Genomic DNA, 12,168 nt, shown 5'->3' with positions numbered 1-12,168 from the left:
TAGCATGCGGTATTAACTGGATGGCAAAAGTCTAATGGATGTTCTCGTTCATTACGTATACGCCGCATGGGCGCTCTGCCGGAAAACTATTTATGTAAATTGGAAAAAGTGAAACCATTTTAAAATTCCTTTTAAAATAAATAGCCCCTGAAGAGGTTTGAAAACTTAATATAGGTCCTTCGCATTTTGCAACAGATCCCTGAATATTACGTATACGCAAGAGTGGTGTTTCCATATTATGTATCTAAATATTAAATGCAGTTTTTTGATATCTTTGTTGATTCTGTCACTCATCAAACGATTAATTTTCAATTGAAACGTTTTAAATTGAAATCGTGTCGACGCCCTATCAATGTTTTTTTTATCAAAGGCAGTGTGATTATTTCTTCACTTGCTGGCAAAACTCATTTGCAACTCAATTTCCCCTGGAAATTCAATCAAACCCGTCCACAGGCCGTCAATTATGACATTATCACGAACAGAAAACTAAGTTCCAACTTTCCGCACCCCCTCTAAAGTCCTCCTCCGAAACTTTGTCCCAATTACAAAGTGGGTCTGTGTGCGTTTATCTATGCATGTATATGAGTTCTGCAACCGCTCTGCTACCGCTTCTACTGCTGCTGCTTATTGCTGCTCATTGTTGTTGTTGGTGCGAGCGTTTCTTCTAATTTGCATGCCCCCACCACTCACACACTCTGCCTGTAATTGAATTAGTTTTAATGCGATATTCTGGCGCGATAAGGCCGACACCCTGATAGCTCTTTTATTCGTTTATGAACGGCCATTTATCAATTGCAACTCGCACAATTCACTTGCAATTACCCAAACAAAAGGCATAACAAAACACACGGAAGCCCCAAAGAAATAGCGCTGGGGAATTAAGAAAAGCCGAGAGTCACAATACCAAAACACCGAAAACAGAGCAAATACGCAGTATACGTTTTGTGTTCTTTGGCAATTTAAGAGACTTTTCATTTTCAAAGTAATATATGTTTGACCGAATTTTTAAATTTCATGCATTTATTTAGATTGCTCAGAACTGCATACTCATATCTGAAAAATTCAAAACAATGTTTACCACCAAATTCGTCCGTGTAAAAATAATATTATTTTATAATCTGATTTTGAATAGTACAACATATTTAAATGGCACGTGTTTTCTAAATGTTTTCAAGAGAACATTTCTAGGGGTCTCTCACCTAAAGCAATGGCAAACGAAAATCACAAACTAACACATTTTTACAGCATTAAAAGGAACATTTATTTTTTAAAGTTTTTAACACTTTGTAGAGCACCGTTTAGAGTATTTTGCGGGGTGGCTGCTTCGGTGTCTCTTGGCAGATATTCATTTTGCTGAAATTAATTTGCACTGCACTTTGCGGTTGCCCCGCCCCCTTGGATCACCACCATGGGCGGTGATAAAAGCTAATCAGGTGGCTGTGCTGCTCTCGTTACCTGGGCGATCTGCCTGAGCCGCGGAACAGGTGCAAGGGCTGCGATTGCAGATGAAGATGAGATCCAGTGGAATTCCCTTGGAGCGCGCTGTTTGCGTGAGCACTTCTTCACTTCAACTCGAATCGAATCGGCGCAATCACAAATCTGAATCGGAATCGGACTCGGAATCGCAGCGTTCTGGACGCGTCTCATGAACTTTTCAGACTGAGCGGCAAGTCGGAAGCCAGCGGCCAGCCGAGCCGAAAAACGAACAAAAAAATGAGAGCGGAGCGGCGGCCAAAGAAAGTCGACGCCAACGCCGCCGGTCGCCGGTGGCAGAGGCAGTGGCATCGACATCGGCAGCGGCAGAGATAGTACAAGCTGCTAAAAGTGGGCGCATGTTAAAAAAAAAAGGGTGGCGAATCCGAGCGTGGGTGAGCTCCAAACATCCACTCGGAATCCGAGTGAGTGAAAACGAAAGCGGAGCAAGCCAGTCGGAACTGGGCGAGTTGGGAAGAGGTCGTAAATCATAGGATTCTTTAGGTAAATATTTAAAACAATCAAAGCAAATTGCTATCAAGCATGTTTGAGTAAAACAAATAGTTCTCAAAATGAGATTATTACTATTGAAACATACAAAATACTTTAAAAGTTCAATTGGAGTACCATTAATAAGCTGATAAAATTTATTTATTTATTTTAAGACTCATTTCAATAAATATTGAAAACGGAAAATTTCATAAATCAAAAGATAAGAACCTGATAGCAATAGCTTAGTATCCCAAAATTAAATTGCCTGCAAATAAATTAGGATAAATAAATTGTTTATTAAATAGACATGGCGGTTACAAATTGAAGCATTCTTGTGAAACCAATAATTTAACTAAAACGTCACTGAATATTGAGTGAGTTAAAATGAAAGCAGGAAAAAGCGGTCGGAACCGACGAAATCGGGAAGTGCTCATAAATCAATGGATTCTTTATGTTCTCCCGGCCAAACATTAGTTTAAAAAATTAGAAACAATCAAGTGAATTTGTCCAAAGTTCACTGAAGTAAAACAAATAAATACGATTAAAGAAAGAGAAAAGAAATAAAGAAAAATAATTTAAATGAGTAAATGTGATTGTATTTAAATGTAAAAATATATTTATAAAAAAAGCACTCATTTGCTCAAAAAATGTTTGATTTTAAATAGAAATGAGCGCAAGATAAATACAACGAACTTTTTGCACATGAATCCCCGAGCACACATAGCAGGTAGCATTCACAGTGTTGTGGCCAAATTTAATTAAACAATCGCTTTATGGCGCAGATACACCACAGCCACACATGTTTAAGTAGCTCGGACCCGCAACGTAATGAACAACGTTGTGGTAGCAAAATACATAAAAAATGAAATGGCATTAAAAAAAAGGAAAACAAAATCAATTAATGGTTGAAAGCCGGCATTTTCCGGTTTTATTGGATGCGTGAGTTAATCACCATTGGAAATGTCTTGCATTATATAAACATGGTATGTGCCAGTCCGATTTTTGTTGGAAACTCCCGATAACAGAGATAATACAAACACATATTTTAAACAGTTTTTCAATCAATTTTATGTAATTAAATGTTACAAAATCACAATTGGCGTTGATCCATAGGCGCCTTGTAGCTTCTGTTTTTTGCAGTTTTTGTTTTTGGTATAGAAAGCCGAATTGTTCAACAAATTAAACTGGTATATTAAATAAAACTAATGACTAAATTAAGATTAGGCACTGTTGATGTCGCATTTGTCGCAAGTGTACGTCTCCTTAGCTGAAGAAGTACACAGAGTCGAGTACGTTGCGCAGGTCAAAGTCTCCCTTCTGGGGAAGTTGCTTTAAAGTACGGTTTAACTGGCGCTTGGACAGATCCTCCACAGAACCATCGTTAGTAAAGTCACTGCGGAAATGAATATTGAATTATATATTGTGTTATTATATATATTGTATATTGTATCACTCACTTGTCTTTAAAGCTGTAAGTCTGTTTCATAAACTCGGAGAGCTGCTCCAGAATGGGCTGCGAGTGCAGGGCCACAAACTGCTCCCGGCACATTCGGTTCAGCTCCGGGACGGTGTTGGCATGCGTCCAGAAGCAGTCGTGAACGGAGACGAAGGTGATGCCCTGCCGTTCGCAGTGCAGCGAGGTGAGCATCATGTGCGAGGAGTCCAGCGAGTGGATGAAGTTCGGCGGGAAGGCGTTCTTCTGCTTGAGGATGTTGGGCCGCTCGTACATGTCCATCGGCATGTTGGCGGAGACCTTAAATCCGGTTCGCGGGGAGTGCTTCATGTCCTGGCGGTTGTACGGCTGCACCACCGGCAGACCCAGTGGCGTTACCCACTCCACGTTCTGGCTGCAAACGCCGGCAATTAGACGTGCGCACTCCGTAAACCAATCTTGGATCTCTCTCGTCGATGTGAACATTTCTCGCAGGCTCTCGAACGTCTTGGTGGTTAAGTATGTGGATGCGGGCCACACCCAATCCTTGGGGAACTCATCGATGTCTTTCAGCTGGCGTGCTATCTGCAGTCTGGCTCCATAGCGGGTCACCCCGTAAACCGTGGTCATCACGGTCTGCTTGATCACCTTGCGCCGAACAAATCCCGCCAGAGCTTCGGCCACATGTAGTCCATTTTGGGCATCGGCTTTCCTGCTCCGCTCCACCAACGTGGCCACCGCACTGTAAACATCCTGCGGAATGGCCGATGGTGCCAGGTTAACACTGCAAGCTCCTGCTTCATCTCTTCCCAAGGCCGCATAGTGCTGCAATCCGTTGCAGGATCCGTCCTGGTGGATGGGGAAGCGACTCAGGTAGGTGGCGGGATCGGGACAGCGATGCACGTTTGCGATTTCCATGCAGCAGGCCAGCGTTTGCCAGGGCTCATCCGACTTGGCCCACCACATATTTCCCGTGAGAGGATTGTCCGCAGAGTCCAGGATCTCTGGCATGATTTCTTCCGCGTACAGGAGGCGTTCCCTCACCGAATCCCGTTTCTTCAAGCCAGTCAAGTTGATGCAATGCAGTTTAAGCCAACTGAAACCATCGACGCCGAGGGGCTGAGCTTGATCGAAGATGAGCATTGAGCGAGCCAGATCCGAGCCCAGATGGTTAAGATGCGGTGGCACGGGATAGACACGTCCTCGGAAATCCATGTTGTGTGGCAGCCAGAAGACTTTATCGCGATACTGAAAGAAGACCAATGATTACTTATCATAAAGTTAAAATAATAAAATATTTTATAAATCTTACATGCTGTGCCAGGGACAACCTGTAGAGAGCATCGCACCACAAACTGTACATCTCGGCCTGCTTTCTCCGATGGCCAAGCTTATCCCGGAATTGCTTAGCGCGCTCTGCATTGGAGGCAGCATTTCCATCGGCATCCTTGGCGGGCAATGTTGGAAGCGGAGGGAGGGAACTGGGCGGCTGAGGTACATCCAATTTCGCATCGCCACCGTTCTGAAACACCTCAATAATCACATCCAACAGCTGCGTATTCACTCGCCAAGGAACACTGGCCAACTGGTTCAGAGAGTCCAGGGCGGGATAAAGATGCTGAGGATTAGAAGCGCTGATGCGGTCCCATTGCTGGACGGCTTGGTGGGGCAGGCGAATCAGTTCCGATTTGTTGAGCAGGTAGCCACCGTTGTGTGGAGTACTCCACGGTTGCGGTGGGCACAACATGGGCACCAGATTCGAGTCGAAGGTGAGCGTCTGCTGGCGCGAAGCTCGAAATAATCTCGAGAGCACTGGATGTGGTTTTACTTCCTCCTTAACAAAACGTCCTTGATTTCTGAAGAGGGTGTAGAAAGCGGGCAACAGATTTTGAGGCTGGGAAGCAGCTTTGGCTTTGCTTTTTATCCGCATTACGTGAGCGTCGATCTTGATGTCCCGCATCAGAATGTTGTAAAGGAAGCGCCCAACGCCCATCAGCACATTCGAAGGCCACGGCACCTCTGGCAGATCCATACTGGGTCCGCTCTCCCGCTGCTCGTGCACCAGACGCTGCCAAGCCTGCCGCGTGTTGTCCTGTGTCTTTCCGCTCTCCCAGAGATTGCAGTACGAGCTGTATATCTCGCCAATCTTCTCCAGCGTGCCATTGTGCTTCTTTTGCTCGATTTGGTATCGTTGCTGTACCTTCTGTCCAAGTTCTTTGTACAGCTGGCCCACCGTTGGACTGAATGTTTCCGAGCCCTCGGCCAGCTTGTAAAGTTCTTTGATCAGGATGTCTGCAAAGTGCGAGGTGTCCAAGGTCTTCAGGTATGTGTAATAGTTCATGAAGCCATGCGGTTTGAAGCGCACTTGGGCGCGCAGTGTGTTGAGATCCCTCACAATGGCCGCTGAAATTTGTTTGCGCCAAGTTTCCTCCAGTTCCTTAAGACGTTCGCGCTATAATAAAATAAAATTTCAAATAAATTCCAAGGTATTCCAATATTTTTAGTACAACTTACGCATTTCTCGGAATTGGCAAACTCCTTCGACTTCTCGATGGATTTTATCGTTATGCTACCGTCTAATTCTATTTTCAGCTGCTCTCGAGCGAGTTCCTCCAATTGAGCTGTGGTATAGCCTCGCTTGGAGTTCATAATCGCGTAATCCAAGTCAACTTTTGTTGCTTTTTCTTCTGCACCTATTGGTAAAACATGTTGGTTGAGATGATTCAGGAGCTCGTTGTCGTAACCCAGCTGCGGTGGCGTATAATCGGGTTTAAATTCCGGACGAATCCGTCGAATAGCATCCAGGGCAATGTCTCGCTGATCGGCCACGAACTTGGACCTATCCATGATTTGATTCAAGCTGAATCCTTCCTCTTCAGCTTGAGCTATGTATTTGGATAACAACGCCTGGTTCTGTTCATCTGATTCTAGGCGGCCCAAACACTCGAAAATGGCAGCATAGGTCTGTTCATTGAATGCAAGACCATCCTCTTTGATGAGTTGAAAGAGCTCCTGCGACCGATCGAAAGATCCCTTTCCCGCATAACCGTGCAGAAGGATATTGTACAGATCAATGGTGATGAGGCCCTCGGATATATATGGCAGAGTACTCTTCTTCACTCTTCCCCGATAAGCGATGATGGTTGACAGAGCGCGGTTGAGCATGTTGGCCGAAACACACACATTCAAGTAGGTGTTTAGGTTCATGTGCAGTGCCCTCTGCTTCGCCAATCGCTCCTGCTCTTCGTTGACATGAACCTTTGACTTGAAACTAAATGAAAGAGGTTTTCCTTTAGGTAAGTAATACAGAAATGAAGCTAACCACTGCTCACCGTTTCTTGGACTTGGCTGTTGCTGCATTGGCGTTTGGCATGGCCACAGCTGTTACTGAAGGTTTGCTTTTGTCTAGAGGGTTAATATATGGTTCAATGGCTTCGAATGGGTCCACCACTTCTGTTTCTTCAGGAAGGGCCTTGGTTGTACTAAGACTAAAAGTTCGAAAACTTGTTTAATAATTCTCAAAAATCTTTACAAATCTCTTACCCAAAATCCGCTTCGTGCTGATCGTTTCCCATGCTCTCAATAATATCCCGAAAGTTGTGAAAGCTTTTAAGGATATTTTGCACCTCTTCGGGATTCGCTATCACCTGTTTGGTGTACTCATTCTTGCCGAAGAAGAGCATCGGCCGATCGTCGTATATGCCGGATTCAAGGACAGAAGCATCCAAGGCCTCTATATCGAATTTCTGATACTCAACAGGTTGTCGCTGTCCCAAGTCCAATAAGCCTTTGGTCTTCTTATCCTTCCTATCCTCCCGAGCACGTCTTTCCAGGATTTGCTGCTGTGCCTTCTGTATAAAATCTGCCAGCTTTTTGGACTTGAGGCGCTTAACTCGGGATCTCCGTTCGCTGATTGCTTGTTCGGTAACTAAACGAAAAAATGGATGTTATATGGTATTGTATTATATCCACCAGCACTTACCCTCCAGGAGCTCTACATATTTGGCGTATCGTGGCTTGCGCAATCGCTTTTTTTTCGCCTGGGTCAGTGCATCCGCCTGTGTGGGTGTGGTTGTTTGTGTGCGTGATGTTGTTGTTGTTGTTGCCGGAATCGTCACTGTAATTGGAAAGCACATGTTGCGTTATGTGAAACCCTTTTAGCAAACTCCATTATTATTACTCACCTGCCGGCTTTTGGCGGTATAGCATTTGATAATACTGCTGATAGTGCACGAAATTTGAAGGCGCAATTTCGCTGCCGCAACCGCAGCACACCGTGGTTGTTGTTGTTGGGTGGGCGATGGGCGGCACTCGCAGTGCTTTTTGCACAGCTGCCGCTCGATTTGCACTCAACAAACGATACATTTCGATGAAATGAATTTAGTGGCACGCAATCCTCGCAAATGTCATCCAATTAACGCTGTTTTCGGCAGTTTTCACACAGGATTTGTTGCATAATTACACACTGAACCCGTCCAATTTGTTGTTTATTCTCCTTCACGTGTGGCGGCCGCAAGCAGTTTGTTGCACTGCTTGCTCCGCTGAACAGCTGACGCAAAACCAGGGCCGGATAGATACAAATACTGAAAAATACTACAAAATAAATTTAAATCAAATGGCTCCCAGCACTGTTGCCAACGACTTTTCCGTTAGATTTCAAAAACAAACACAAAAAGTTTGAACGAAAAATGCCGCCCAAAAAGGGAAAGAAGGGAGCGGCGGTTAAGCAAGAGGAGGAGGAAGTGGTCACTCACCCACTGCCGCCGAACGTTTTTCTCTACATCCAGCTATTTAACATTGCCAACTTGCCGCAAACGAAACATCAGCTGGAGATCCACTTGTCCCAAGGAGACAGTTTGATCGTGAAATGCGATGAGCACTACAACACGGATGGGATTATTATACAGGATGAATTTTACAGTCGACCCACATTCACGCTGATCTTCCAGCAGGACAACGTGGACAGGATCAACCAAGCTGCCGACAATCCGCTCTTGATTAAGTTATACTTGCGCATATTTCCGCCTCAGCCGAAAATGAAGTTCGATTTCGAATTTGAGGACGAGGAGGAGGGCCAAGTGGAGGCGGAATCCGACTCGGAGCTTGGCATATCTACAGGAGTGAGTTTCGCAACAGATGACGTATACGCGGCCATAGAGACGGAGAGACTGGAACTATTATGCGTGGGTTATCTGGATGTAATCAAGTTATTTGGCCACCGACGCAGCATCATCCGCGAGCAACTGTTCCTTTATCCCATGCCGGATGTGGCGCAGTCTCTGCGCTCAACCGTCCACACGGAATGGCACCTCTACACCCTGTTGCCCATTGCCAAGAAGCTGACCTTCACCAACATGGCCTTCGTGACCTTTGAGAGCATCTACAACCTGAAGGACGAGTACAACTTGGACCTGGACTCCTTGTGGGTGCGGTTGAGCTTCCGTTCCCGCGTCCCCAGCGACCGCAATGATTATAAGTTCATACCGCTGTGTGAATTTAATAACTTTGAGAGAAGGATCATCAGCTCGCAGAACTGTCATCTGGTCTTCGAGTCCTTTCGGCGCAGCGTGTATCCTTGGAACGTCACGGGCTTGAAATCCGCCATGGAGGTGCAGATGCACCAACTCTTTGCGGAGCTATATTGCTCCGAGGGCATGACGGTGGACTTTAAGGAAATCGAGCAGATGGAAGATGAGGCTCTCGTATGCAACTCCTTTCACCGATTCATCCTCACGAAAAAGATGGCCGATATCCTTTCGTTTGCCATCACCTGTCAGCAGTATGTCTTTGCCGTGGAGGCTTTCCAAATTGTTGGAACCGCCAAGCCACAAAAGGTTTTCCAGGGCGTAATGGATCCATCTATTTTGGTTTTTCCCGGAAGTAAGTTTATATTAAGAACTAATCGGAAGTCATTATTTTATATTTTAAATGTAATATCCTTTAGTCCAAAATATGCGATTCGCTGTCCAACTGGACTACCTGGGTAAAATAAAAGCCAAGAAGGCGTCGAGCGTAATGAGTACAAGTGGAGATCGAAATCGCCTGATGCCGACGTTCGCCATCATTAAGATCTGTTTGCTGTCTCCGATCGGGGAAATCTACCAGGAACTGAAGGTATTCCGCGATAGCTTCGTTCGCCAAAATCGACTGCTCTTCTGCGATCATCCCTACGTTCCCAATAAAGTTATGACTCTGGCCGAAATCCAAATGGAGTCATATGCCCGATTCGACAAGTTCATCCGGGAATGCATAGCTTTTATACTCGACAAGAAAGTTCTGAGAATCGAGGATAGAAAACAGCACTTTTGCTGTGCTGTCCAAAATCTAACGAATATCCTGATGAAGTTGGTGGGCAGTGTGTTCAACACAAAAACTCCGACAAACACTAGTGTGGATTTTGCAGTAAGTAAACCCCTTTCTTTCTCCACTTAATTTACAACGAATTCCCACCCACCAGAATCTCTGTGCCATTGCCTACAATGACTTGGAGCCAAGGATCCATTCGATTGTGGAGCAGATTGAGAACGAGGGCTTCGAAAATTTTACGCTCAATAAGCAGATCCAGATAGAGCGAATCATCGACTACTTGAACACCATCAAACTGCTCTACTTAGTGAACGATGATAGACTTGCTAATCTTCTGCTTGAGAGGGTCAGTTTCTTTATTCGTGAATCGCACTTGCGGTCAGTGTGATTCATTGATTATTTTGGGTACATTTTGTGACCAGTCCGAGTATTACTAACTTTCTTTATAAAAAACTAAGCCGCTAGCCTTCGATAGTTACGTTGATAAATAGGGTGATTCTTTAGTTTTTTTCTTAGTAAGCAAAGAGTTCAAGTTTTTATCTGATTTTTTACCATTATTTTCTATCATGAGAGTCAGCCAGCTAAATTTAAAGTCTTACTACAACAAGTTTGCTTGAATATAAGTTTAATATTTGATTGGTATTCCTTATTATTAATTAAGCTTAAATGAAACATTCATGCAAACCTAAATAACAACTGAGCACAAATTAATTTTACCTTTCCGTTAAAGTGCTTATATGTTTATGTGTGAAAAAACGGAAATGAATAAGGTTTTCATTTAAACCTGAATGTGAATCACAAAAGTTGTACGCTAATTTGATTAGATTGTAAATTATGAATCCCGGTAGTAAATCAGTTATGAATGAACAAAATTCGGAAGTAAACAATTAATCATTGTTGCTGTTAGGGTGTGTTATCTAATTGAATCACTTTTTGTTTCAACATAACTGCTTAAGTTTATAAAACTCACTATCTCAAAAGTTTAATTACCCTTTTTAAGGTCTACTCTGAGTATCCAGGGGACGAGCGGCTTTGGTTCTATACGCTTATCATGTACATGGAACGTGGCGATCTGGAGAAGGCAAAGCTCTACTTCCATAAAAATCACCTGGCGGACACCCATGACTATTTTGCGTAAGTAATGCCCCACATAGAAAAAACACTATCTGAGCAAACTGATATCGCGCGACATTCGCAGGGGTTGGATTAAGTTGTATATCAACTATGTGGACACGCGAAACAATCCAGAAACCTCGGCCGATTGCACAGAGTGTCTTTTGAAGAGCATTACGAGCTACGCGGAGAAGAGCCCCCACCAACAAGATGGGTGGATCCTGCTCTATTGCTACTACAAGAAGTTCAAGTACGAACCGGGATGTGCCTTCGCCCACTGGCGAATTGTGGAGCAGTTTGGCGGGCAAGGTCGAGCCAGATCCTCCAAAGATCCGTACAGTTTTTGGAATCTTTTGATCAAGGTGAACCCTACATTGCGCACGTCTCGGGGCAACCTCTTCTTCGAGGTCTTCAAGACCTTCGTGCGTCTGGGAATCTACGAGTTCGCCGAGGTCGTGTTTGCCACCATTGAGCATTTGATCGATGAAGCGGATCGGTATATGATTAGAACCCAGCTCTCCCTCATGCTCAACCAACTTGATGATGACTTTGTTTTGCAGAGTTTCGAGTTTGGAGAAGACGAGGTGGCTGAACAGTTGGTTGGTTTCCATATTGCTTCCTTTTGAAAGTATAAAGTTATTTTAAGATATTTCGTTTTAGGCCGCCATGAATGCCCAGGTCAATGGCAATGTGGAGTTCCAGAGAGGCAACTTTGAGGAGGCGGCTCTCTATTACGAATGCTGCCTTACTTTGCCAAATCTTGAGGATTTCGAACGAAGTGGCTTTGAGGTCAGCAGACTGCGCTTGGGTTACATATCCTACGAGATGGGTAACTTTGAAAAGAGCATTGAAGCCCTGAATTTCCCCTTCTCCGGCCATCTTCTTCCCGTTGTGGCCGACTACATGGTGGGTAAATCCTACTACAAGTTGGACCACCTGGAATCGGCTCTTCCATATTTTGCGAGAACCACCAAGACTGATACCCATGTGCCTAATGTCTGGGGTTTTTTGGCACTAATTAACCTGCGACTGGGCCAAAACTACAATGCCGTCGAGTGCTGGAAGTACGCCAAAATTGTAAGGGGTTTCTGCCCGTTTATGTTCTTAATACTATCTATTTAATTCTTTTTATACAATTCTTTTAGGAGCCTACTGTTTCCATTGATGACATGATGATCTATGAGGAACTGGATGCCCTCGACTATGATTCGGTTGAATTGTACATAGATATTCCTGGTCAATTAAGTGAGGACATCTTCGATGACTCGCAGTCAACCACTTAATTTTTATTTTGCCTCTGCTTTGCGCTGTGAATTTGAGCCCATAAATACCGAGAACCCAACATTCTGTAT

The 12,168-nt window shown here is 44.3% G+C and overlaps 2 protein-coding genes across 2 annotated transcripts; one reads left to right on the top strand and one right to left on the bottom strand.

Annotated features, from left to right (window-relative positions):
• Window positions 1-3,008: 3,008 nt before the first annotated feature.
• On the bottom strand, window positions 3,009-7,918 carry LOC108101318 (DNA-directed RNA polymerase, mitochondrial). Its single transcript, XM_017205622.2, has 8 exons — window positions 7,582-7,918; window positions 7,380-7,514; window positions 6,941-7,325; window positions 6,730-6,885; window positions 5,912-6,668; window positions 4,710-5,849; window positions 3,423-4,645; window positions 3,009-3,358 (listed from the first exon to the last, which is right to left on the bottom strand). The coding sequence occupies exons 1-8, from the start codon at window positions 7,760-7,762 to the stop codon at window positions 3,229-3,231; spliced, it is 4,107 nt and encodes a 1,368-aa protein (XP_017061111.1). The 5' UTR covers window positions 7,763-7,918; the 3' UTR covers window positions 3,009-3,228.
• Window positions 7,919-8,072: 154 nt separating this feature from the next.
• LOC108101333 lies at window positions 8,073-12,158 on the top strand. Its single transcript, XM_017205642.2, has 7 exons — window positions 8,073-9,277; window positions 9,342-9,799; window positions 9,855-10,049; window positions 10,704-10,837; window positions 10,902-11,415; window positions 11,477-11,893; window positions 11,962-12,158. The coding sequence occupies exons 1-7, from the start codon at window positions 8,086-8,088 to the stop codon at window positions 12,097-12,099; spliced, it is 3,048 nt and encodes a 1,015-aa protein (XP_017061131.1). The 5' UTR covers window positions 8,073-8,085; the 3' UTR covers window positions 12,100-12,158.
• Window positions 12,159-12,168: the final 10 nt, after the last annotated feature.

Source organism: Drosophila ficusphila, unplaced genomic scaffold (genome assembly GCF_018152265.1).
Source record: "Drosophila ficusphila isolate 14025-0441.05 unplaced genomic scaffold, ASM1815226v1 contig_412, whole genome shotgun sequence".
NCBI classification, from domain to species: Eukaryota; Metazoa; Arthropoda; class Insecta; order Diptera; family Drosophilidae; genus Drosophila; species Drosophila ficusphila.
The sequence above is the reverse complement of the archived record's forward strand: the minus strand, read 5'-3'. Positions and strand labels throughout refer to the sequence as shown.